Genomic DNA, 25,823 nt, shown 5'->3' on the forward strand with positions numbered 1-25,823 from the left:
AGATGTGAGTGATAGTGGGAAATCACACAAGTCTGAATGAGAATGAAGACTTGACAAAGACTAATAAAAAACAACATTAATAATAACCAACATTAGTTTGAACATTCTATGTTGACATTGTCCAACACAGTTCTTTAATTGTAGACAATGCAATATAACAATTTAGGATACAGCCATTTGATCAACAATTTGTATTATAGTGAAAACAAACACTGAATTATTTTGTCATTTTTAGAATAAAAATAATATCATTTAAAACATAGTTTTGCATAATAAATATTAACATTATAAGTTTTATATCGATGGGTAATAATGCTCTGTTTAAAATTCTGAATACAAATTGTATTGAAAAATGTCAGTATGACAAATTTATTGGTATGAAAAAATCTATTTCAATTGATTTGTTTTCAATTGATCAGGTGCGTGATAATATTTCAATTGATCAGGTGGTAATATTTCAATTGATCAGGTGATAACATTTCAATTGATCAGGTGATAACATTTCAATTGATCAGGTGATGATAAAAAAAAGCAGCAAGCAACAAAATCACATAAATGTCTTGTCTTATATTAACAATTCAAATGCACTTTCTTAAGGAAGCATGACACATTACTGAAGGTACTGCAGTATATTTGGAAGCAATGATTAACATAAGGATTTGTATGTAAAGCTACATATTAAAGCTGCAATTAAAATGACATTAATGTTACAATGCAATAACAATGTGAACATATTAAATGTCTTTCCTTACATTAAAAGTGCCGGTTTTCTTATGTGAAAGTTAGGACACTGTTAATTCGTCTGTAAACTGTCTGAATATACATGTTGCAATACAATATTGTTAAATACAGCAGTTTCATTTTAAATGAATACATTATTGCATACGAAAATACAACAAAGCATAAGAAAATACAATAAAAGAGCATAGTCATGAACATAACTGTTGTATCATGGTGGTAGCAAGAAAACAGGAATAACAACACTGGACAACATGCCAAACGAGAGTTTTAAGATATTTGTTAACTCATTCAATAACTAAAACAGGTATGCCAACAACACTCCTACAAGCTGACAACATTCAAGTTGGTCCAATGTTTGTGAAGAACATTCATGAAACTAGGAATGTTATTAAAATTCTTATTATCCACATACTGTAGTCTAAATAACATTCTTATTATATATTATCTTTTAAAAAGCCAAAAACAACAAAATATTATAAATTACAGATTAAATATATTATTATACACTGTAGTGTTAAAGTGTGATATATATAGTTATAAATAATTTTTACTGTGTACAGTATTTATACAAAATATATAGCAAAACCAACAGGAGAAGATTGGACACTGCCACTTCTTGGCAAACTACTGGTTAAGTCCTAGTCGTTAGTCAATGAATTAATCAATGATATCTCAGATTAAAATATTATATTTAAAAATAATTTGCAGTGAATATACTTGACTTAAGAGCGGAAGCAATTTATTTAAATAAGCCTTAACCTTGGTAGATACTAATTGTAATTATGCAGGTATATTTGGCGTATCATATTTGAACATGCTGTTTGGCACCATATGCTAGGATTTGTAATTACATAAAAAAATGATGGAAATATGTATTTAAGACTGATGCTGTTGTGGTAGTAGTGAATTTCACAACAAAAACAACAGAAGAATAATAAAATATGTTTTTTATCGATTAATAAATATTATGATATTAAAGTAAAACACTTCGTTTCTATAGTAAATATTATAACTATTGTATATATAGAACTTTCTGAAAATACAAATAATTTTTTTTTTTAAATGGCATAAAATGAACAACATGAAAGGGAGCTTGTTCCTTAATAGCAAATGAATTTTCTTTAAAAGGATTAAGTAATAATACTGTTTACGGAAAGCCAAAAAAAGGGAAACCCAAAAAAAGGGGAAACCCAAAAAAAAGGGGAAATCCAAAAAGGGGAAACCAAAAAGACCAATACATCTTTGAAATCTGTCGCTATTTTAACGCCTAAAAATGGAATTTGATTGTCCTCAGTTTAGGCTGTTCTCAGCTGGGATGTCCGCCCACTCAGTTTAACGTGATCAAACGCCAAGTTTATTGAACATAATGAATGCATCTGATCATGCATACGCATGGGCTGAATCGTAACCTTATATGTCAACACTAAAACCAATTCAATCAGTTATCATTATTCCGATGTATATATTGTTATGCAAATATACAGTATTACAATTTATATAAAATTATTTTTGATTAATCTGTCAATTTTTATCAAAATATTATTTGATTTTTTACTTTTATACTGTAGATTAATTTTATTACAAGTTGTAGTTTTTACATTTTAAAACTCAATAACTAAAAAAATATATACAAGGTACACTATTCATCAGCAAGCATATCTACAGAATAGTGTCTTTAAACAAAATTATAAAATTCATTATAATACATGAACAAATACATTAAAATATATAACTATTAACAATAAAGAACTATATACAAACATACAGTAATAACAGTTTTTTTTACAATTATCGTCCGTCGTCCGTTGAACTCAGTGGATTCCGGAAATGAAACATGACACTGTGTGCATAATGTGCTTACAGTATTTTGTGAAAGATTCAATTCAAATATGTGTTTCATGAAATTTGGCACCAATTCCAGTTTTACTTTAACATGATGTTGTTATACTGTTAGCCTCCTAACTAATTGAGAAAAAACTGTTTCCGAACTAAACTTTGAGATTAAATTTTTTGAACAGACATGTTTAATATATGACTGGCAATTGAATTAAGCTTGTGACACGTAACTACAGTACCTTAAGAAAAATAACGAGATAGAGTTCATAAAATTATAAGTGGAAAAAACTTAATGAGTTTAAAAAATAAGGTATTAAATAATGCTGTAGATCCTAGCATTTTTGTCGACACTGTTTCTGTGGGCCTGTTTCTGCTGTGAGCAACTGGACGAGTGGTTTACTTCCAAATAGAGTAACCAGTTAAATGTTACCAGTTATTGCTTAAAACAGTTACAGTACAATAATGTTAAGAAACAGAAATGCAAAACATATTTTAAAATCTACAGTATAATCAAATAATGTTTTTCTGGAATACTGTATGCAGCAGAACAGGCCCAAGTATGCAAACTTGTGAGGTCCAACACTTAATTTTGAACTTTAAACAGACTGGCAAATATAAGCAAACATACCGAGCCTGTTGAATCGTATAGTATGGTGGAAAATGAAACCTGATGTTATTTTAGCGTAGGAGTAAAACAATACATACAAATCACACAATACCATTTGCCTTAAATTAAAATCAGGTTTTTTTACAACAGTACTGCAGTAATTAAATATTTTGTTAAGATTCTTAAAATTAACCTGAAATACCAAAAAAACTCTGAATCAATATTTAACAGTTTTGATCTCAGTGGCTTGTTGTTTAACAATCAGTATACTGTAGTCTTGGACAAACATGTGGGCGGAGAGAATCTTCAAGATGAGGAGGTTTTTATGGTAACGTAGTAGTCATCTCTTTAAATAAAATTCAAATCACAACCACCATTCCAATTGACCTATAAAATAAAAACATACAAAGTTACAGTATTAACAAAAGCGGTAGTTAATATTAAACATACTACTGTATACAGTAGCCCATAAACAGTAAGCACTTAAACTAAAACATTACAGTATACTGAACTGACTTTAGAAACTTTCATTTTCTGTTACAGGAACCTTTCCTACAGTCAGGTACAACTGGTATAACATATTTTATTATACAATTTACTGTAGCAATGTCATGAGGCAGGAAACAATACTGTTGAAATTTGGGTTTTCGAAAAGTCGAAGTAAAAAAACCCAAAATGAACTCTGTGCATAAAACGAATTGATTCTAGCAATAAGGTGTTAATTATCATCATTAAAGAGTAAAAATTGTACCATACTGTAGATGGTGTAAATCATTTAATAATGTTCATATCTAATAGTAGTGCAGTAGTCTGTAATTCTCAGAATACATTGTTACAGTATGTACAATGCAGTATGTTTTCTCTTTATGGAAATTTATAAAAAGAATAAATGAAAAGTTCAGAAACTTCTGAATCTACAGTACAGTACAGTAGTTTATTTATTGGAACATCTGTTTAAACTACAATGTGAGGCAAGATCTAAAAATATATTCAGGGGAAAACCTAAGGAAGCAATCATTATAACACAATAGTTTAAACAAACATTATATATAAGGTGAGGAATAAAAATATCAGGGGAAAACCTATTAGGAGATGAACATAATGATTGAACAATGGTATTTTATAAACTTCTGGAAAAGATCTATACTGTACACTTATGTGGAAATGGAAACAAAAGAGTAAAAAGTAAATCTAATCTTTCCTGTGTAAAAACCAAAAGCTAAATAACCACTTTTATTTGAAATAGAACAAAAGGTATTGTGTCGCCAACATAACATAAATTCTGTATTCAAAACATGCAAGATATTTTTAGGAAAGAAGTGATTGTGATTTTACAGTGATTTCGAACAATAGACCCTACCCTTGAATTTTCTACAACAATAATTCTATACTGTAGATCTTGTAGAAATACCAAAGGATTAACAAACCACAATTGTATTGATTGAAGAAAAACTAATAAAAAGAAAACTTGACATCAAGAATCCTTGTAACGATTTTGAGAGCACTCTTCCAATGAATTCACTTCATAAGAATGTCCGAGACTTCCGCTACATAAACAATTAAATGATAACTAAAGATTAAATAGTCTTGACTGACCGACCAAGACAAAGTAAGCAATTAAAACCACAAAAACTATGGGAACTAAGCTGGCAATTTCAAACTCATGACATTGATTAGCATACTGCACATTACTGTAGCTCTAATGAACAATATTTAATTTATTTTCCAGAATATTTTTAAAACTTATCTATTTTATTCCAGTAGTCCACAAAAATAATATATTTATTAGACATACAGAATAACTATAGCAGCAGTAAACATTTTTACAGCATTTTAAAATTGAAAAAACCAAGTACTACAGTAATATTGCCATACTGTATCTTCAGTAGTTGGCCAAGTGTATTAAGACACTAAATAATTGACCTAATTTAAGGTCACACAGCCACTACATTTTATGTAAAACTAAATACTATATGGACCTATTTCGATATTTTTTTCATCTTTAAATGGTTAAAAATGTGAAAAATAAGTCGATTCTAACAATTTGATTGTGATGTAATGCAACCACTTTGACCGATCGCGTGAAAGGTAAACAAATAAAAGAGCCGCAACTTTTCAGCGAAAATACCAGGTCTTCCCTAGTTTGTACTGTATTAACAGAAAAAGTAAAGCAATGAGACAACAACAGGCTAGGCCTATAGCGTACAATTTTCGTAAGTTACCACTCTTTACCAGCTACTGTAAGCCTACAAAACTAAGCCTAAGCTACAGTATTGTAGGCTTAAAAATGTCTACGAGAGAACTTTCGATGCAAGCTACTTAGGTAGTGCATTGGTTGGTTTTTCTCTTTTAATCATAATTAACCTTATAACGTAGATTTAAGACAAGAAACGACCTGGTTTAAAGTTTTAAAATTTAAGTTAAACGCATTATTTTACAAAACGTCAACAATTACATAGGACTGTACACATCAAAAATAAAGTTTTTTTTCCAACAATAACAATGTTGTAAATGTGATGTACTGTACAGCTTACAGACTTTGACCATGGACCTTTGACTACTGTATATAGGTTTACTACAATAGGCTGAGCCAATAGCAGTGAGGTAACGTTGGGTCACAGACAAGTTGTGACTTGTTGGCAAAACAATGGCAGAGGAGTGTCTATTTACACACAGTCAACAAACAACCTAAGGCTTATGCAATAATAAGAAGACGCATTTGCTAGCTGGCCTATACAGTTTAGTCGATGTTTTACAGTACAAATGTCATATAATGTAATAATTTCAATTAGAAATAGTGAATTTATTATGAATTAATTTATCTTAATCTCATCTACAGCGGGATGTCTCATTGAAAGGTGGTGTACTTTAAAAACCAGTGGGTGTCCTTCCTCGTGTAATATTATAACCCTAAAAATTAATTAAAATTCACATGGGACCTGCTATAGTGTTTTACAATATGTGCCTAAAATGGTAAAAAGCCTTCACAACTATCAAAGTACAGTGTATCATTCACCCAATGTCTAAACCACTGGTTCCTTAATCTGAAAACGAAAACTGAACACTTTTTATTATTTTAAAATTTGTTAGTAACTGTATTGAATTAATTAATCATGAATTAACTTAACGATATGAATGACAGTACTGTACACTACCATAACAAATTGACGTATCGTTAATGTTAGTGTGGTATGTACAATTTTTTAAAAGTGTTTAAATTATATTTTTTACTTACAATTATTAATATGATATACATGTGTTGGTCAAAGTTTGTCTTCTTCCACGGGTCTGATGCGGTAAATAATCAATTTCAAACCTTCGAACTCTGACTCTCTGTTTATAATGATATTCTCGTAAATATTCCTTAAAATTTTGTGGTAATTTTAACAAGTGTATAGCATCATAGGTTACGTTGCTACAGATTATGCCCCGACACAGTTCTTTAAGTGAATGAGGGTTGGGTCTTGGTAAGGGTGTGGTAAGCATTGGCTCAAAAAACATACAGCAGTTTGGATCTTTGTAGTGTTCCAATAAACCAGTGACTGTATCTGAAGAATAAACACCGGGATCATGTGCGTCAAAACTGAAACGATGTGACCATTGTTCTAATCTTGCATGTAATGAACGACCATATCGACGAAAACTAACTGAAAATAAAAACTCCTCCTGAGCACTATCACGTAAAAGATAAGTGCCTTCTGGTTTGTTCTCTAGCAGTGCATCAGCTTGGTACCGATCTATTTTACCCCAATAACACGGTTTGTCTAAAATGGATTTTAATTGCGGCACTAAGCAATGAATGTAGTCAATTTGAGTATGAACTGTTCTTGGTATATAACCATTCTGTGTGTGTGAACCAAACTGTCCATATAAGTCCTGAGTAACGATTGAATTTGATGCATCAACTTGCGACGGAGCCTCGGTTCCTTCGGTCTCATTACTACCAGCTGGAAGTGGTAACCCAGTGTCCAATAACTCGGCTTGTTCTATCGGTGTTAATACATGACTTCCATTTGAAGCTGGAGTTGTTTGATAATCAGAACGTTTTTTGTCCGTTTCTTTACATTGTTTATCGCTGCTTGTTCTATTATCAGGTGGTTGACTTTTTGGTTTTTTATTGCGAGACCTTGATCGACTTCTCTTTGCAAAAAATGATCTGCTAGTCTTCTTTTTCGGTGGGCTTTCATTCTCGTCTTCTTTACGTACATAATTTCTAAGACATCCGTAAAGTGACTGAGATCTACTTCTGTCTCTACATTTATCGTAATCGGAAGACGTAATATTATCGTCGTCCGAATCACTTGCTTCTTGAACACGGTTTTCCCTATCATCATTTTCTTTCTCTTTACCACGAAATAAAGTCCTAATTTTACTTTTCCACTGGTCAAAACGACTTCTTTTATAATTTTTTGTAGTGTCTTCACCAGAATCGTCAGAACTATCATATTCGACCGTTATAAAATTTGCTTCTTGATGAGCAAAAGCACCGTTTTGTATATGGGACCCAGCTCCTCTATGCTTTTCCTTCTCATTTTTTTCAAGCTTATTACTACTAGTACTAGGCCTACTAAGAGAGTTCGCTGAATGGATTGAAATATTTTCACATGTCAAACTAGGCCTAGTCCCAGAAGAAGATGAATCAGTTGTAATTACAGTTACAGCTTCCACGGGAATCGGTGGTTCTTCATTTGTATTGGTCTTTTCATCATCATTATTTTCTTGATTGTTATCTGTCCGATTTAAAACTAAAGATCTGGTGACTATATCACGGTGTGCTTTCTTCTCATCATTAGCTATCAAAAGCAACTCCGGTGATGACTGTGAACGCCGCTTTGTGCTAGCAAACGAACTCGATGAAGAAGCCATAACTACGACCACCAACAAAGTGTGTCCAGCCTAGGCAAATGACTTACAAAACCACGGTACAGTTCGGCGAACAACTCGTGGCCAAACTAGTTTCACACTACAGTCAAAACCTTCAATGTTTATCGTAAGTTATAAACTTACACAGTATTCATTAAAAATAGTAAATAGTCACGTTCTTTCTACTACTTTCAGCCAGCTAAATGAACGCTCTGTCAATCGCTCGATATTTTTGAGCATTTCCTTTTCAACCGCCGACCTTCCCTTCTTCATGTGTGCAATGTGGTGAATCGAGAAGTGTGTGTGCTGTGACGTACGTGAAGGTTGGAAAATACCAATCGGAAGTAATGACGTCACAAAAGGTTCAAGTCTCCATGTCACGTGGGAATGTTATCGCACTTTGACCCAAAAACTAATTTTCGCGCGAAATTTTCAATAATACAACAAACCAAGACCGTCATTTTAAAATGTTGGTATAATTGCGTTTATTCATGCTCCATAATTTGTAAAAAGGAAAAAAAAACGAAGTAGGCTAGGCCTAGCTAGTACTAGTAGTAGTAGGGCTAAAAAATATACATTTTATAGTAATATATGGATAAATTATAGGCTAGGCCTAACTAGGCTATCATAGGTAGGTAGGCTACCTATCTAGGCCTACTATAGTAGTTAGTAATACTATATAATAGGGTAGGCCTCCCTAGGCCAGTATTAGAAGATAGAAGTAGGCCTAAGTATCTAGGGGCCTTGGCCTATATTTATAGAATAAAGGGGTACGTGGCCTACTTGGCTAGGGCTAGGATTCAGAACTTGCATATATTTTTCAATTTATCTTTCAGCATTCGAATACGTCTTTTTCAATTTCACCAAACGGAAGACATCTTTGATCAATGACAAACAATTCTGTGCAGAGAAGTGTAAACCAACAGAAATAACAGCGTTTTAAGGGGATTTCAGGACACCATGTTAATTAAAGACCCCTTCCCTGCAATTTTGGACGTTTTTTGGAAATTAATACATATATATCACTTTAAAAACATTAAACCATGTCATTCCTTGTCTTAAATGTACGTTTTATGGTAAATTATAATAAAAAGTGAGAAACAATGCACTACATAAGTAGCTCGCGGCGATCGACCTCTCGTGGACGGTCTCAGGCCTAGCCTAGCTAGGCTTAGTTTTGTAGGCCTAGCTGGTAAACATCGGTAACGTACGAACATCGTACGCTAGCTATATACCTAGCCTGACGTTGTATAGTTGCTGCATTAATTGTCTTTCTATTTTTGCCAGACTCCGTTGATACAAATTGGGGAAAACCCGGTATTTTCGCTGAAAAGTTAGGAGTCTTCCATTTGTTTTGGCTTCACGATCGATCGAAAAGTGGGCGAATTACAGGTGAAAAACAACAATATCAATCCGCGCGCAATGCATTTTGGGATTTATAGCGGGCCGCTATAATTATTAAAATCGATTTATTTTTCACATTTTTAACCGTTTAAAGACGAAAAAAGTTATCGCAATAGGACCATATAGTATTATTTTTACATTAAATATAGTTTGTGATCTTAAATTAGATCTAAAAAACGTAGGGAATGGGGCTTTAAACCTTTTCTTAAAATCTTTCTTTAATCATTTTTTTTAAAGAACATTTACAGTAATTTTTTTTATCATACAATCCTTCGTTCAGGAGTTACAATTTTGTTAATTAACATGGTGTCCTGAAATCCTCTGAAAACGCTATGTTATTTCTATTATGCTTCCCTGCACTGTATTGTTTGTCATCGATCAAAGATGTCTTCTGTTTCGTGAAAAAGGCGTATAGTCTTCAGTTTGAAAGAGTATAATCATAAGCATTTTAAATTTTAAATCAACAAAATTGTTTTATTTCGAAAGTTATGAATGAAATAAGGTGAAAAATTTGGCACACTCACAGGCTTTGTTTACATATCAAAATCCCCACCCCGCGTTTGTGACCTTGTACACAAATAGTCCCTGGGTGAAAAATACTGCTAAAACACATTTTATAAACATATTTTTATTTTGAAAGTTGATGATAGTTGAAATATATTTATGTTAAATTCTTGTTTAACTGTATTATACATCCAAAGGCAAATTACAAAAAAAAATGACAATGCTGTGGGTATCAGTGGCAGGATCTCAATGGAGATACAAAAAAAAAAAGCTAAAAGCTGAATCAAACTTTATTATACATATAGAAAATGGTAATTACAAAGAAATCACCTCGTTATGGTCATAGTGAAGGACACACAGATATCTGCTATGACCATGTTAGTGGAAGTATCTTAACGTGTGGCTCCGATGGAGATGTAAGAATATGGAAAGGATTTGAAGATGATGACCCTGAAACTATTAACATTGGAGAACATGCTTATGCCATTGCTATGAAGGTAGGCTAACCATGGAGGTAAATTTGTTACCTCCATGGGCTAACTAGGTCTCAAAGGCTCCTTTAAAATAACAAGTAAAAATATTTATGCCAGGAAAAGAATATAGAATGTCTTCACTAATTACTATGTATGTATTAATAAAAAAAATAGTACCAGTACCAGTATGTAAAATGTACATTTTGTCACGTTATTTGCTGCACTAAAAACATTAGTCATCAATCAATAATTGTTTATGGTTTCCTGCTGCTTAATCTTTCTATCAAATTCAAGCAAAGTTTTTTGTAGAAACTTTATTAATAAAATCAGACTAAAAATATTTTATTTTGCAGTTTAAATAATAGTACTTTTTGCTTTAAATTACATTTTTTTCTGGTAATTTTTTTGTTTATTTTTGGTCAAAGTGAATAACAATTATGTGACATTAAAATCGCGTATTCAACAAAAAAATTTTAATTAATTTTTTAGGGGGACACAATGAAAAATTATATTTTTCATGAGTGATATTTTATTTTATTTATTTTATTTTATTCCGATATATAAACACAGCTTCAATTTTATGTGCTAATTTTTTAGTAATTGCACCATGCCACACAGGGCATGCATACTCAAGAATAGGTCTAATATAGCAACAGAACACCTTGATCAGGTCATCCACATACGCGCCAGACCTCCTCATCACAAATAAAGCAAACATCTTTCGAGATGCCTTAGAGACTATGTCTGTGACATGCATGTCCCATTTCATATTATCTTGAATAGTAACCCCTAACAATTTGAGGTTGCCAACACATTCAAGGATAGTATTGTTGAGGGTGAATGGCTGGAACTCACTAGCATTACGCAAACAATTTATTGTCATAACATGGCATTTAGACGGTTTAGGCAACATATTGTTAGCTTTACACCAGTCATCCAAATCGTCAAGGAAGACCTGTAAATAGGAATTATTGTTTTTTTTCACAACTTCACCTAGAGTGAGATCATCCACATACTTCCATCTTCTGCAGCTTCCTAGACTGGCATCATTAATTAGGACCAGAAATAAAACTGGGCCCAATTTAGTGCCCTGGGGCACGCCGCAGGTGATCTTTCTTGTACCCGAGATGGTCTTACCCACTCTGGTATTGATGCCTCTATTAGTAAGGAAGCTGCAGATAATGGGTATTATGGATGATCTCACTCCGATATCTATTAATTTGTTAATAATTATAATATGATCAACCCAATCAAAGGCTTTAGCAAAATCAACCGCGCATAAATTAACATAACAATGTTTACCATCAGTATCCTTCAATACAGAATCAATTAAACTAAAAGGTAATGGGTGGTGGATGCACCCTTGCGGCTCCCGAATTGTCGACTATCAAGCTTAACGCTAATGTCCTCTATGATCCAATTAACTAAAAAAGTCTCAAAAGTTCTTGCTAATAAGGGTGTAAGTGAAATAGGACGCAAATCATTACAGGTATTAGCTCCTTTGATTTTAGGGACAGGTACTACTGTTATATCTGTATTATCTGTATTACAATTATATCTGTGTATCTCCTTTTTTTTCTGGCTCTTAGAATGGTAATTTTGTGACAGCATCAGATAACAATACAGTGCAAGCACACACATTTCCAGAAGGAGCACCAAATGGTATTGTTGCACGCTTCACTGCTCCAGTACACCACATTCAATTCAACGGCAATGGAACAAAGTTACTGTCTGGTGCGAGGTGAGTTACAGTAGATGGTTGTAGGCAACAATGTTTAAACCAGCTTCACTAAATGCTGGATCCAAGTTTCATTATTGTAAAGAAAGAAAGCAGGAAAACCAGTTGGGAGAAATATATTGCGCAAGACAGGAATAAGTGAAGAGATTGTGTAGCAGCATGGAATGAGTGACCCTTAATAATGATGAATGGGGTACTACACATTTCCAAAAAATAGTTCAGTTGAAAATACACATCCCCTGTGTGATTTTAGGATGTATCGTTCTATCTATTGTTGTATCTAAAATCAAATGACATGATGTTTTCAAAATTAAGGCCCATTGCACTAATGTATTACTGTATGTGCAGTATAAAGTTACTGCTCTGTTAAAGATGATAAATGCAGGTATAAAATAATGTACTGTGATTTATTATGGATGTTTTTAAATGGACATATAATATCATCTATTCAGTTTAAACATGGTGATCTATTATTGCTAAATCCATTTCATGCCTACGGTACTATTATCCAAAATTGGGTTGGGTACCCATTTTCTAGTATGTTGGTTTAACCAGTCTACCACAGTACCAACACACCAACATGGTTTGTGTTTTTGAGTCCATTATTGATGGTTTGGTTTCAGCACAAATAATTTAAAATGGTATTATTTCTTTTTTATTTCATTCTTCTGTGTAGTGATTTTTCATTGAAGTTAGTTACTATTGAAAACAACACCCAATTGAAGTTTGACGGACACTCTGCACCAATATTGAGTGTAGCTTATGACCCTAAAGAGGAATACATTGTAAGACTTCCACATCAATATTTATTTAACTATAAAGCGTAATGCCATTTATTCATATAGTTTTATTTTCTATATATTTTATAGTTTGATTATAGTATTTTCAATAATAAAACTTTCTTCTAATGTCCATATAATAAAATGTCCATATAATAAAATGTCCATATAATAAAGTGTCCATATAATAAAATGTCCATATAATAGAATGTCCATATAATAAAATGTCCATATAATAAAATGTCCATATAATAAAATGTCCATATAATAAAATGTCCATATAATAAAATGTCCATATAATAAAATGTCCATATAATAAAATGTCCATATAATAAAATGTCCATATAATAAAATGACATTAAAATAAAATAACCTTTAATAATAAATGTCCATATAATAAAATGCCTTAGAATAAAATAACCTTAAATAATAAATGTCCATATAATAAAATGCCCTTATAATAAAATGTTTTATAATAAAATGTCCATATAATAAAATGACATTAAAATAAAATAACCTTAAATAATAAAATGAAGAAGAATAATAAAAAAATTACATAATAATAAATCTCGTAATAAAATGAACTTGTATTAAAATGAACTTATATAATAAAATAACCTTATAATAAAATTTCCAACAACTAACTGAACTTCATGTCAATACATTACTTCTTATTAATAACATGACCTCGCCTCAGTAAAGTATTATTACACTCAAAGTGTGTTGAACGCGACATTTTCATTAAAGTATATTTTTAAATTTTGTGGTAAAAAATACTATATATCATAAAATTGATTTAAAAACATTAATTAATTCAACCAGCAAATGTGCAAGAATAATCTAAAAATATAACAAAACAGATGGTTTTCTTTTTGTAAATGTAGGCAAAATGGAATATAGATTAATTTAGCAATAATTATTAGTATTGAAAAATAATACAAACAGATGGCTATTATTTTGAATGTCAATAAGCTTATTAGGTATTTCCCATTTAAAAAATAAAAGAGTAGAACATGTAGGTATAACATTGTACATCTCCATGACTAAAACATTACTTTGATAAAATGTGAGTAGACAGCGAATACAACTTTACTGTCATATTCAGGATTCAAGAAATTATATTGGTCCACTTACAATGGAAATTCAGTTTGCTTGGCATAATTAAGACAAGAAAAATATATCAAATTGCACAAACGCAATAATACGTAAAATACGGTTAATAGGCCAGTTTCAAAATACAATTAAAAATTTTAAAAACAAATTACAGTATAGAGAAATAATAGAATAGTCACATAATGAAGGACGCATTTTTAAGAAAATGACAAAAACAAGGTTTTTATTTACAACAGGCTTCTTCAAGTTGTGACGGTACTGTTAAAATATGGAGCATTGAAGATCAGGTAAATCATTGTTCTTTTTTATAAATTTAAACATTCTTTTATTTATACAGAGTCACTAATCATTATTGATACCAAGCTATTCCTATCAAAAGTAAATAGGAAAATTGTCTTTAGGTACAAAGTAACACTGCCAAGAAATGGCTAAAAGAAACAATATTAAATGAACTATTATTATTAATTCCCAAAATATGTAAAAATAAAAATTGAAAAGGGGTTAGTTATTTTATTTAGAAATTAAATAATTTTATATACGATTCTTATAGTAATCTTATTATTTAGTTTATTCAGTCATTCAGTAGTCAATTACAATCTTTTTGATATTGATCAATTATTGCATTTTTCTGATCTTAAATGTTTTGTTAATAAAATATTTCATTCTTCTTTCATTAGAGCTGGGAAAAGTCCATGGGCATCTTGCCAAAGTGTAGTGACTTTAGGTAAGACTAATTTAAGACTAGGATAACATTGAGTCATTTTAGAAATATATTTTCGATCTTGAATCTTGACTTATGAAGCATGGCTTTAAACGGACTAAAATCATGCATCTTGATATTTACCCATATATGGAGTTGTTTACAATCATGCAAATTAGTTTGTGGGTGTAAAATGTATTTGTCTTAAAATGTTTAGCATTAATAAATATGTTTATGTACTCCTAATGTAGTGTTAAACTAATTACATTCATAAAGTTTCCAAAAATAAATTAGTTTGTGGGTATAACATATGATAATGTATTTTTCTTAAAATGTTTAACATTAATAAATATAATATTCATGTATTTCTGATGTAGTGTTATATTAATTACATTCATGTTTACAGCATTTCCAAAACACTCTGTCGTTTATCGTGGGAGCCGACAGCAGGGAAGGTGAGTTTGTTGAAGATTATGAAACATAATAACAACACCCATCTCATGTTATCTATACAGTACTTAAGGTTTGTCAGACAACCCAATACTACATAGTGTACTACATCCATACATATTCTTCTTCTTCTTTTATGAGGGAAGCATAGAGAAAGGGTTAGGTTTGGGAACAAAAGGAAGAAATTTGATCTGCTTTAGGAGAAATTTAAGAGTGTCTAAAGATTTATATAGAGCCAATACTGAACTTTCTCTGCCAATAGTTTTCTTTGTGTACAAAATGGCAAATGTTGTTTTACCATTAAAACACATTCAGAATACTAGACTTTCCAGAATATCAGACAGTTGTGTTTCAATTGAACCTTGTACAGTATTATTTTTTTACGTACTGCGTTTTTCCATAAAAATTTTATATCAAATAAACATTTATTATGTTAAATGATTGCAATAAAATATGCCCAAAGTAGACATTTTTACTTCTGGAAGTTGAGGCAATGTTTTGTTTTTATTCATATCTATGTTATTAGCATATGTAATGAAAAAAAGGATTTACATATGTGTGGGCGAATGATTAAGTCTACCGGATGTGACAAATTCATAAAACATGAAATGTTAGTTGATTGAACACTGTGGATAAAATTTTAACAATAATGTTTATATTTGTAGTTCCTCTGTGTTCCTGTTGAAAAGGAAATTCAATTAATTGAAAGAGAATCATGGGATATGTCATGTTCTTTTACAAATGATTCTGTGACATCAACAGTTTCCATAGCAATATTTTCTGAATGCGGGAAGTATATCGCAGGAGCCTGTGTAGATGGTACTATTTTCATATGGGATGTTGATTCCAGGCAATGCATTGAAAGGTATTACTCTATAATCTTTGAATTGCCCCACTTTTTTTATGTGAGACAATTTCATTGTCAACCATCGCTTCTGCTCTCAACAAGTCATCCATTCATAGAAGCACTGATGAAGAAAGTCCATTTAGTGGTTACTATAAATTAGCCCAGAGACCTAATAGTTGACAGAAATTAGAATTTCTACACAGTGTTTTTATAAGAAGTTATTGTGATATAATATAAACTTGTACAGTGTCTCATAAGATAAATAGTTTAGTATATATAATTGCTATATAAATAATAATGTGTTTCATGATCCTCTTTTTACTTTAATGAATCCTCCCCTAATATATACATTTTATTATTTAGTATTAAGAACAACAAGGGTGTAGGGATATGTGGGCTGGTATGGAATCCAAAGAACACAACTCAGATTGCCTACACTGATACAACAGGACAACTGGGATTCCTAGAAAATGTAATTCCAGAAAAACAACAAAAACAGGTATAATTATGTTAAACTATAGTTCTGTTTTTTGTTTTAATATTCAATATTAATAGAAATTTTAGGAAATTCTGGTCCTCCATGGATCAATGGCAGTGCTATTATGAACATTAAACACTAAAACAGCTCTACAATAACCTAAAACCAACACATTATTCTTTCACTCAACAATAAATATATAGGTAGAACATTTCTATTTCATTTCTTAAAATACAGAGATACAGTAAAATTATCCAGAGGACAGTAAACATCTTTCAAATGTATACTCCTGTAATAAATTATTATCTTTCAAGATTTATTACACATTCTATTTTTATCTCTAACACCTAGGCACCTGTGAAGGCAGTTCCTAACCAGTATGCAGATTTGTTTGATGATGATGACAACGATGATGCCGCCCTCCTAAAAACTACAACTCAAAATAATATTCCAAATGACGATGCTGATGAGGATGATGACGACATTGGGGTAAAACAACGCAAGTCAAACTTTAATGGCATCGCTGATGAAGAGTCTCTAGGTAAACAAACACTTGGGGTTTAGTTTTTAGATTTTGGAAAATGTAATTTTTATTGAACTAGCATATTCTGGTGCACAGCTTGCACCATTTTTCTGGGGATATAAATTCACTACCCCACTAGGTGGTCTATTCTACAAATTTAGCTGGGCTAACAAATGTTATTGCTCTGAGGCAAAGTCAAAAAGATCTTTATTCATTCCACATGGGGCAATTTCAAATTTGAAAAATTAATTTCACTTTATGAACATTACAGATGCCATTTTGGGTAAGACAGTTGAGGCAGATAGTACTGATGCTACACAACCACCAGCCCAACCAAAGATTATCTACGAAGGCCCTAAAGTGACACCTTTACAGAAGCCGTTTATATCAGGCGCAACTCCTGTACATTTGACCTGTCGGTTTATGGTAAGACAACATTTAATCGTTTGAATGTAGACCATGTTTTTTCATTATATTTAATGTACTTTTATTTGAATTTTACACACATTTGTACCCCTACCAATTGTTTATTTTTTTATTCTTGTGTGTGCAATTCCATATGTTTCAGAAATGGAATAATGTGGGTATTGTACGCTCATACGACAGTGAGGAAGAAAGTTCAGTGGATGTAGAATTCCATGATTCTTCAGTGCACCATGCCTTGCACATTGACAACCAACTCAGCTACACAATGGCCGACCTTTCTACACAAGCTGTAGTGCTCGCTAGTGAGAAAGATGAAGAGGACAATCTAAGGTGAGCATTTATGCCCTTAAGTCAAATTATAGATGATAATTGATATACCCAAGTTGTGATTATTTTTACTGCAGCATTCTATTCATAGAAGACCTAGCCCTTTTGAGTCTGTTAAATACATTATTCTATGCTTTCATTTTTTTCGCAACTGTACAGTTAATAACTAGAGTTGATAGCTGTAGAGTAACTGTACAGTTAATAACTAGAGTTAATAGCTGTAGAGTAACTGTACAGTTAATAACTAGAGTTAATAGCTGTAGAGTAACTGTACAGTTAATAACTAGAGTTAATAGCTGTAGAGTAACTGTACAGTTAATAACTAGAGTTAATAGCTGTAGAGTAACTGTACAGTTAATAACTAGAGTTGATAGCTGTAGAGTAACTGTACAGTTAATAACTGTCAAGTTAATAGTCATAGAGTACCTTTAGAGTTGATAGCTGTAGAGTAATATTTAATTTAATCTTTTTGTTTATAGCCAGTTAACATGTTTGCACTTTGGATCGTGGGATACACAAAAGGAATGGAATACATCTATGCCAAAGGGAGAAGAAATTAAGGTTTGTTGTAAAATAGAGCAGTCATTATCATTGCTATCATCACAATCACTGTCAATAGTGTCATTATCAACATCATTTAAGTCTATTTTGTGCCTAGCTTACCTGGATTAACCAGCTGCCCATGCTCTCCACATGAGTTTGTGGTTGCGGGCTGATCCATTATGGTAGAGGAATGCTCTCAGAACATTTAACTTTTCGTATCTAAGCCCACCCTCTGGAGAGCACATGGTATTTTTGGTTTTTCCAGGTTCATAGACTATCAACACCACTGTTGCTTTATGTAATTTAACAATTTTCATATCTATCTAAACTATTATTGCTTATTTGTACTTATGTAGGCTGTTTGTTTAGGTTGGAACTGGTTAGCAGTCGGAACTGATAAACGACTAATTCGTATGTTCAGCATTGGTGGCGTTCAGCTTGGAATGTTTGCTATTCCCGGACCGATTGTAACAATTTCCGGCCATGGAAACCAATTGATTGTGGTATATCACATGGGAACAGGTAATGGAATTGTTATCATTTTATGTTGTGTAGCAATCTCAGCTGTACAATTATTTTATTAATAAATCATAATTAAGTAAGTAGGTGGTAGATGAATATTTTTTAATGTGTTGAATGTAAGTTTAATTAGGATTGATTCACAAAACATTTTATGGTACAGTAAGCCATTATATATAGATACAGTAATGGAAACAAAACACATAGAATTGCAAAGTGCAAAATACTACAAGCAATGGAGGCTACCCAAACATAATAGAATACTTTAAAAACTGCATAGTGTTGTGAAATTTTGAAATTAAGGGAAAAAGTGATTGAATTTTTGTTATTTTAGGTGTTCCTGGTGATCAGTGCCTTGGTGTAAAATTGTTACATTTGAGGGGAAAGAAACGACAAGTGATCACAGGAGAAATGTTACCAATTACACCAAAGTCAACATTAACATGGCTTGGGTATGTTCATGGAATGTCACGTCTTTCTTCTGCCAGTTTATAACAAAGTTCAATATCATTTTAAAAGGAATTAGCATTAAAAAACTGAATGAAAATGTTAACATTAATTGTAAAAACACCAACATGGGTGACAACTTTTTTATCTTAGCTTTTCAGAAGAGGGCACTCCTGTAACTGGTGACTCTGAGGGCATGGTGAGAATGTTAAGCAGAGAAATGATGTCATGGGTTCCAATTGTAAACACAAAAACAGTGGTAAAATATTTGATTAGTTTAGCTACATTCATCTATATTGTATGAAGCACTGTCTAAACCAAATCTAGTTTGACAAAAAAAAGTGTGATGTACCCATATATGGTAGTGATATACCCAAATATGGTAGTGATATTACATCATCATGCCCATATATGGGCATATCACATATTTTTGTCACATATATTTTGATAGTGTAGACAGAGCTTTAGGTCTATGTTGTAGTCCTCTTTACATTGCTCAGTAGAGGCAAAATTATATTTTCAAATAATATGGAAAGTAAGTCATCTAGTTTTCCCTTTGGAAATGTTTTTTTTTTAATGTTTTCTTACAGGCCAAAAGTCGTTCAGATCACTATTGGATTGTGGGAGTGAATGAGGAACAAGGTCAACTGCGCAGCATTCACTGCAAGGGGTCAACGTTTCCCCCAACGTTACCCCGTCCATCTGCTATAATTCTACCATTTCAAATTTCAGTTTGTGAGATTGAAACCGAAAAGGGATTACTGGAGGTATGATTGATTGATTGATTTATTTATTTTGTATGTATGTGGGTTCTATCAACTTAAATATTATGATATTAAGTAAAAAATACTTGGTTGTTACATGATCAATGTAATGTAAGCGAATGATTAGGAGTAAACACTACCATTTTGTATCTATTTTCCATCAGGAAAAACTGTTGAAAACAAAACTATTTTCTGAACATCACAAATATATAGAATCGCAAGGTTACGAGACAAATGAAATGAACCAATCAGAAAGCGTCAGAGATAAGCAACAATATCTTATGAAATTATTTGCAGTAAGTGTTGATTGAAAATGAATGAAATGATTAATATTATACAAATAATTAATGTTTATGAGTGGAATGGATACAATATTTTCATGAGTTGAAAGACGGAGTTTAATAGGCCAGTGCAATAAATGAAAATATTCTAACTATTTCATGAATACAAATAAAAATATTTATATATATTTTTTTAAATTTATTTATTGAATGTACAATGCATTACCTGAACTTGCAATGTATATTATGTAAGTATATTCAACCTAAAATATTATTTAAAAATGAATATGTAATGTGTACCACCAGAGTATGGATCAAAATAATGCATACACATGATATGTAATCAACCAATCATATTGATACATTTAGATGCGTGTTTCAATATTAAACTAAGTCTAAAATCTATTTTCGGTGTTCCCTTTAACAAGCTTGCCTGTAAATCAGATAGAGAGTATCGTGCTGTTGAAATTTGCGAGCAGATGGAATCGGAACATGAATTAAGTCTCGCAATCAAGTACGCCTCACGATTGAGAAGGATCACTCTTGCACAGAAGTTGAGTGAGCTAGCAAAAAGGAGAATGGAAGAAAAGATGGAAGAGGAAGAAGAGGAGGAATGGGGTGACGAAGAAGATGAAACACAATACACAAATTCTTATAGGTAATTTTAAGCTCTGTCTACACTATCAAACTTTATGTGACACGATGATATATCGCTACCATATTAGGACATATCACACATTTTTTGTCAAACTAATTTGATAATGTAGACAGAGCTTTAATACTTTTATTTCTGATATAAACATTCCATAGTACAACCAATTAATATATAAGTTTTAACAAATAGAGTGGTAGATATGGCATGGAATTTAGGGATATACACAGTTAAAAATGTACCAAAATATCAACAATTTTATCTTATTTCCTGTATAGAATAAAAGAATACATACCAAGTTGTTCATATGGGACTCAAGAATTAATGAATCAAATTAAGTGAATTCATATTTAAAATTTAATTTAACATATTTTAATAATAATTGTGCATGTTGTGTTGATAAATACTCCTGCATCAAATTGTATTGTCTGCATGTTTTGATGATAGGAAACCTGACCGGCTGAAATATGGTAGCCAGACACAAGAAGACCCGTCCATGGACCAAGAAGAAGAGGAATCGGATGGATCACAGCAAAAGATGACGCCAACATTGAAACTTAAAACAAAGAAAGGTAAGCCACACTGAACATTTTGAAACACAAACTTAAAATTAAATGTGTAGGTTGAGGCTATAATAGTTTTTGGTAATTGTTATTTGTTTTTTCCAGATATTATTCCCAAATCAATGATGGCGTCGAGTCAGGAAAGGCGAAACCCTTTTAAGTCCATATCTAAGAAGACGCCATCTGGTGTCAGGGGTACAAGTGTCTTTGATGATTTGACAGAAAAACCTACAATAAAGAATGGTAAGTTTATCCTTTTCTTTTAAGTAGTAATAATTGTTCTCAGTTTTGTTATTTACAACCATCTAAATCGTTTTGTGGCGTGAACACCACTTTTATTCAACATTATTAAACGATATTTCATTTTCCTGTAATTTATTACTATTAAATTTTGTATCCATCTAAATCATTTTACCTATTAATACATTAAAATTCATACTTCTGTATTTCTTAAAATCTTACCGTTTAATTTTCAATTATTTTCTCGGTTTTTAGGCAAAGGAAAGAACACAGAAACAGATTTAATTAGCCCACCAAAATCAGCAAAAAAGAAAAACCAATCAACATTATTATCAATGACAGGAAAACCGGCAGTGAAGACAACTACATCTGAGAAAAAGTTAGTAAAATTAACTGTTTAATAAAGTACTTTTATCTTCACTGTTTTGTCAATTGACAAGCATGGTTAATTTTGTCGGTCTTGTTTACAGACCTACAACAGCATTTGGTATTTGGTTGGAAGAAAACAATGAACAACTAAAAGAAAAGAATCCAGGACTAACAGATGGAGACATTACCAAGATCGCCATGACAACATGGAGAGGACTTACCTCTGAAGAGAGAAAGGTACTTTTATTACCAAACCTTTTAATGACATTTGTATATTTCATTATTAATGTACTTATATTTTAAGCTGAGCTTGTAATATTTATTTTTTCTGTTTATATATTCTGTTATTTCGAAGGAATGGACAGAAAAACTCAAGAATTCTAACAGCACTGGTGAAAATGGTAAAACCGCAGAAAAAAGAAAGAGAAAACTAACAGATGCGGTGGAGAATGGAGCTAAACGGTCACATTTTGAGAAAGATAATAACGACAAGACTGGTTCACAAACTGGTAAACCTTTATCATCAGCCACAAATTCAAAACTTAAGAATTTTATGTTCAGCAAGTCATAAAAAAAGTATAAAGTGTATTTATTTCATTAGACCTAAAACTATCATTCTTTAAGTTTTTCATTTGTATTAATGACTTGGTTCATTATACACTAGATTTAAAGATCATCATTCTGATTTAGGACTAATACTGTCATGCAGCATTCTAAAGATCTCTCCAAGATGTGCCAATGTTTCTATTAACCTTTATAATACAGGCCCTGCACATTAGTAATGTCATTACTGTATGTGACCAAAGAATATATATCACAAGAAAGAGTAATCCGCGATTTTCCCTGTAACAGTAATATTGTCCATGTGGTAGGGCGCCGCCATAAGTGTGGATGTATCTGGGATGTATACAACTTTTTGTGACGGTTTCAATAATCAAAGGCTGGACCACCGGTAGTATTTTCATGATAAAAAATGTTATCAACTACATGCCAACATCATGTTAAATACTTTTTGGATATTTAATTGTTTGTTTTATGCAATTTATTTAGTAAAAACTGCCGTATAAACAGATTGCTTTATCAACCGGGCGCTACGATAGCGTGACCGGGGGTGTTGGTGTTTACGCGTTTTCACGTAGGATAGTTTAATAATATTCCTATATTTAACCTGTTTCTGGTAAAACAAATAAATGTTAATGACATTTAACATTTTGTCCTATTAATAACATGTATTTTATACTAATTTATATCATAAAAACAATACTTAATTTACCGGGCGTAGAGTAGTACACGGCAATGGTAAAGAATAGGCCGTGCTGAGTAACGATTTGTTGATTTTTGGTGTTGCTGTGTTAGGCCTTTTTTGTGAACTAACTTAGCATGTTAGTAAATAATTGTCTGTAAAAGTGAATGTACACTAGTTTGTTAATAAATATGTATTATAAAATAGTTTACAATTGCAAAACTATTATCATAATTCTATTTAATGTGACATGTATAATATCTATTAAATCAAGTCTTATTTAGTATGTATACATCTGCCCTTATGAGGGCTGGCATCACTCTCTGGAGCTCTCTGTTACAAATTTCTCATGCAAAAATTGCGGAATACTCATTCTTGTGATATATATTCTTTGATGTGACTTAATGAGTTTGTGAATGTTCAGTGTAATGTGATTGGGCAGGATTTTATGTTATTTATCATGTTCTAATTGTTAAGAATATATGATAAGACATTCAATGTTATGTTGTAGTACATTTTCATACATGCGTTCATTTAATGTGATGTTGACGAAAAAAAACATCTCGCCAAACTGTCATACATATATTGAAGAGGAGTGTTGCAGCGCCCATGTGGCGGCTCTATATTGCTCTGTGCATAACAACTTCGTATCTGTTTGCAGATGGTTTTTTTCATCAAATAAGTTTTACTGGATGCTGGAATAGCAAATTGAGCACCATATATTCGCAAATTTCTTATGTGGAAATAATCGTATCTTGGAGTAAATCGCAGTTGTTTTTCTTGTTGTTTCCTGAAGTTAGCTAGGCCCTGCTTGTGCCTTTATTGTTTTAATTCAAACTCATCACTGCCCAAGAACAATGGTCTACTAGCATCAGTGGGAAGCTAGCCCTGTACTTTCAATCTGACTGTGCATATTGTTATGTAAATGACCTTGTACACCTCATGCTTGAAGATCTGCTGTTGTCATGCTAATTAGCTATAGCTCTGAGTTTCTTCATGGTTTACAGGGCTGTGTAACCAACAACAATAACAGTTGTGAACTTCCTGAAGAATCTTGCTTAATTATACAATCTTTTAAGTTGAACTCCAGTAGCTGTAGTATCCACCTATTACCAAGGAGGCCAAAAAGAAAAACCAGGCGTGGTACAAGAGCTGGGCGTGACAAACACACTAAAAACAATCTATCATTTCCGGACTTATCATCAAACTCTCTCTTATCTAAAAACAATATTAAATTTTGCAGTATTAATACAAGATCCGTTCGGAACAAAACAACAGAATTTGTGGATTTCGTTATCGAACATAATCTGGATGTTGTTGCCCTTTCGGAAACGTGGCTTAAACCAGAAGACACATCAGTTATAGGAAATATTACACCCAACGGATACTCTCTCAAACATGCTCCCCGTGCTGGTACTAAAAGAGGTGGTGGAGTTGCACTTCTTTACAAGGAAAGCATAGCGGTTAAATGTTATGACACGGGATTATTACCAAAATCATTTGAACTGCTAAATGTGGAAATAGTCAGCAATGCATCCTCAGTTTTCCTCGTAGCAGTATATCGTCCTCAAAGCAAATCAACGGGTTGCAGTCTAAATGTTTTCACTGAAGAATTCTCAACTTTGGTTGATCACTATGTATTGAAGCCGGCTCCCATACTATTCGTTGGAGACTTTAACATCCATGTGGATATGCCAAATGATGCAGATGCAATTCATTTTCGGAATCTACTTGTAGCAAGCAGTCTTCAACAGCATGTGTCTACACCTACACACCAACATGGTCATACATTAGACTTGCTGATCACTCGTTCATCTGATCCTCCTGTTTTCTCAAACCTTAATGTCATTGATGGTATATCAGATCACTATGCAATCACATGTAATCTCCTTATCAAGAAGCCACCCGTAATCACTAAATCCATCGAAACTCGTCATTGGAATGCTATAAATTTTGAGACATTATGTAAAGATATCACAGAGTCTGATCTCGGAACTTCGCTCTCAAATCTTGATTTATCAAGTAAAGTACGACTATATGTCACCACTTTGAGTGAACTTCTTGACAAACACGCACCACCGAAAAAGAGAACAGTTAAGGTCCGACCAAACACTAGTTGGTATAACAGTGACATCTATGCTGAGAAAAGAACAAAGCGTAAGCTTGAAAAGAAATGGAGAATCTCTCATCTGGAAATAGATCGTCAAGCTTACATTGCACAGAAGAGGAATGTAAATTCCATGGTAAGAAAGGCAAAGGCCAACTACTACATTGGCTTGTGTGAAGAACATGCAGCAGATCAGAAAGGACTTTTTAAAATTGTTAACCAACTCCTTCATCATCGCCAGGTATCACCTCTCCCAGATAGTCTTTCTGACTTAGATCTTGCGAAC

At 32.2% G+C, this 25,823-nt stretch overlaps 2 protein-coding genes across 2 annotated transcripts; one reads left to right on the plus strand and one right to left on the minus strand.

Annotated features, from left to right (window-relative positions):
• LOC140060552 (uncharacterized) lies at window positions 1-8,347 on the minus strand. Its single transcript, XM_072106819.1, has 2 exons — window positions 6,420-8,347; window positions 1-3,571 (listed from the first exon to the last, which is right to left on the minus strand). The coding sequence occupies exon 1, from the start codon at window positions 8,048-8,050 to the stop codon at window positions 6,425-6,427; it is 1,626 nt and encodes a 541-aa protein (XP_071962920.1). The 5' UTR covers window positions 8,051-8,347; the 3' UTR covers window positions 1-3,571; window positions 6,420-6,424.
• A 1,683-nt stretch (window positions 8,348-10,030) lies between these two features.
• Window positions 10,031-24,009, plus strand: LOC140060483 (WD repeat and HMG-box DNA-binding protein 1-like). The gene is made up of 23 exons (XM_072106719.1): window positions 10,031-10,452; window positions 12,018-12,169; window positions 12,843-12,951; window positions 14,295-14,345; window positions 14,736-14,782; window positions 15,165-15,213; window positions 15,874-16,073; window positions 16,419-16,554; window positions 16,885-17,074; window positions 17,328-17,482; window positions 17,625-17,812; window positions 18,289-18,370; window positions 18,709-18,874; window positions 19,206-19,323; window positions 19,472-19,577; window positions 19,909-20,085; window positions 20,247-20,378; window positions 20,792-21,021; window positions 21,463-21,587; window positions 21,684-21,821; window positions 22,074-22,197; window positions 22,289-22,424; window positions 22,543-24,009. Exons 1-23 carry the CDS (start codon window positions 10,264-10,266, stop codon window positions 22,756-22,758), a joined length of 3,216 nt encoding a protein of 1,071 aa, XP_071962820.1. The 5' UTR covers window positions 10,031-10,263; the 3' UTR covers window positions 22,759-24,009.
• The last annotated feature ends 1,814 nt before the right edge of the window (window positions 24,010-25,823 follow it).

Source organism: Antedon mediterranea, chromosome 10 (genome assembly GCF_964355755.1).
Source record: "Antedon mediterranea chromosome 10, ecAntMedi1.1, whole genome shotgun sequence".
Lineage (NCBI taxonomy): Eukaryota > Metazoa > Echinodermata > Crinoidea > Comatulida > Antedonidae > Antedon > Antedon mediterranea.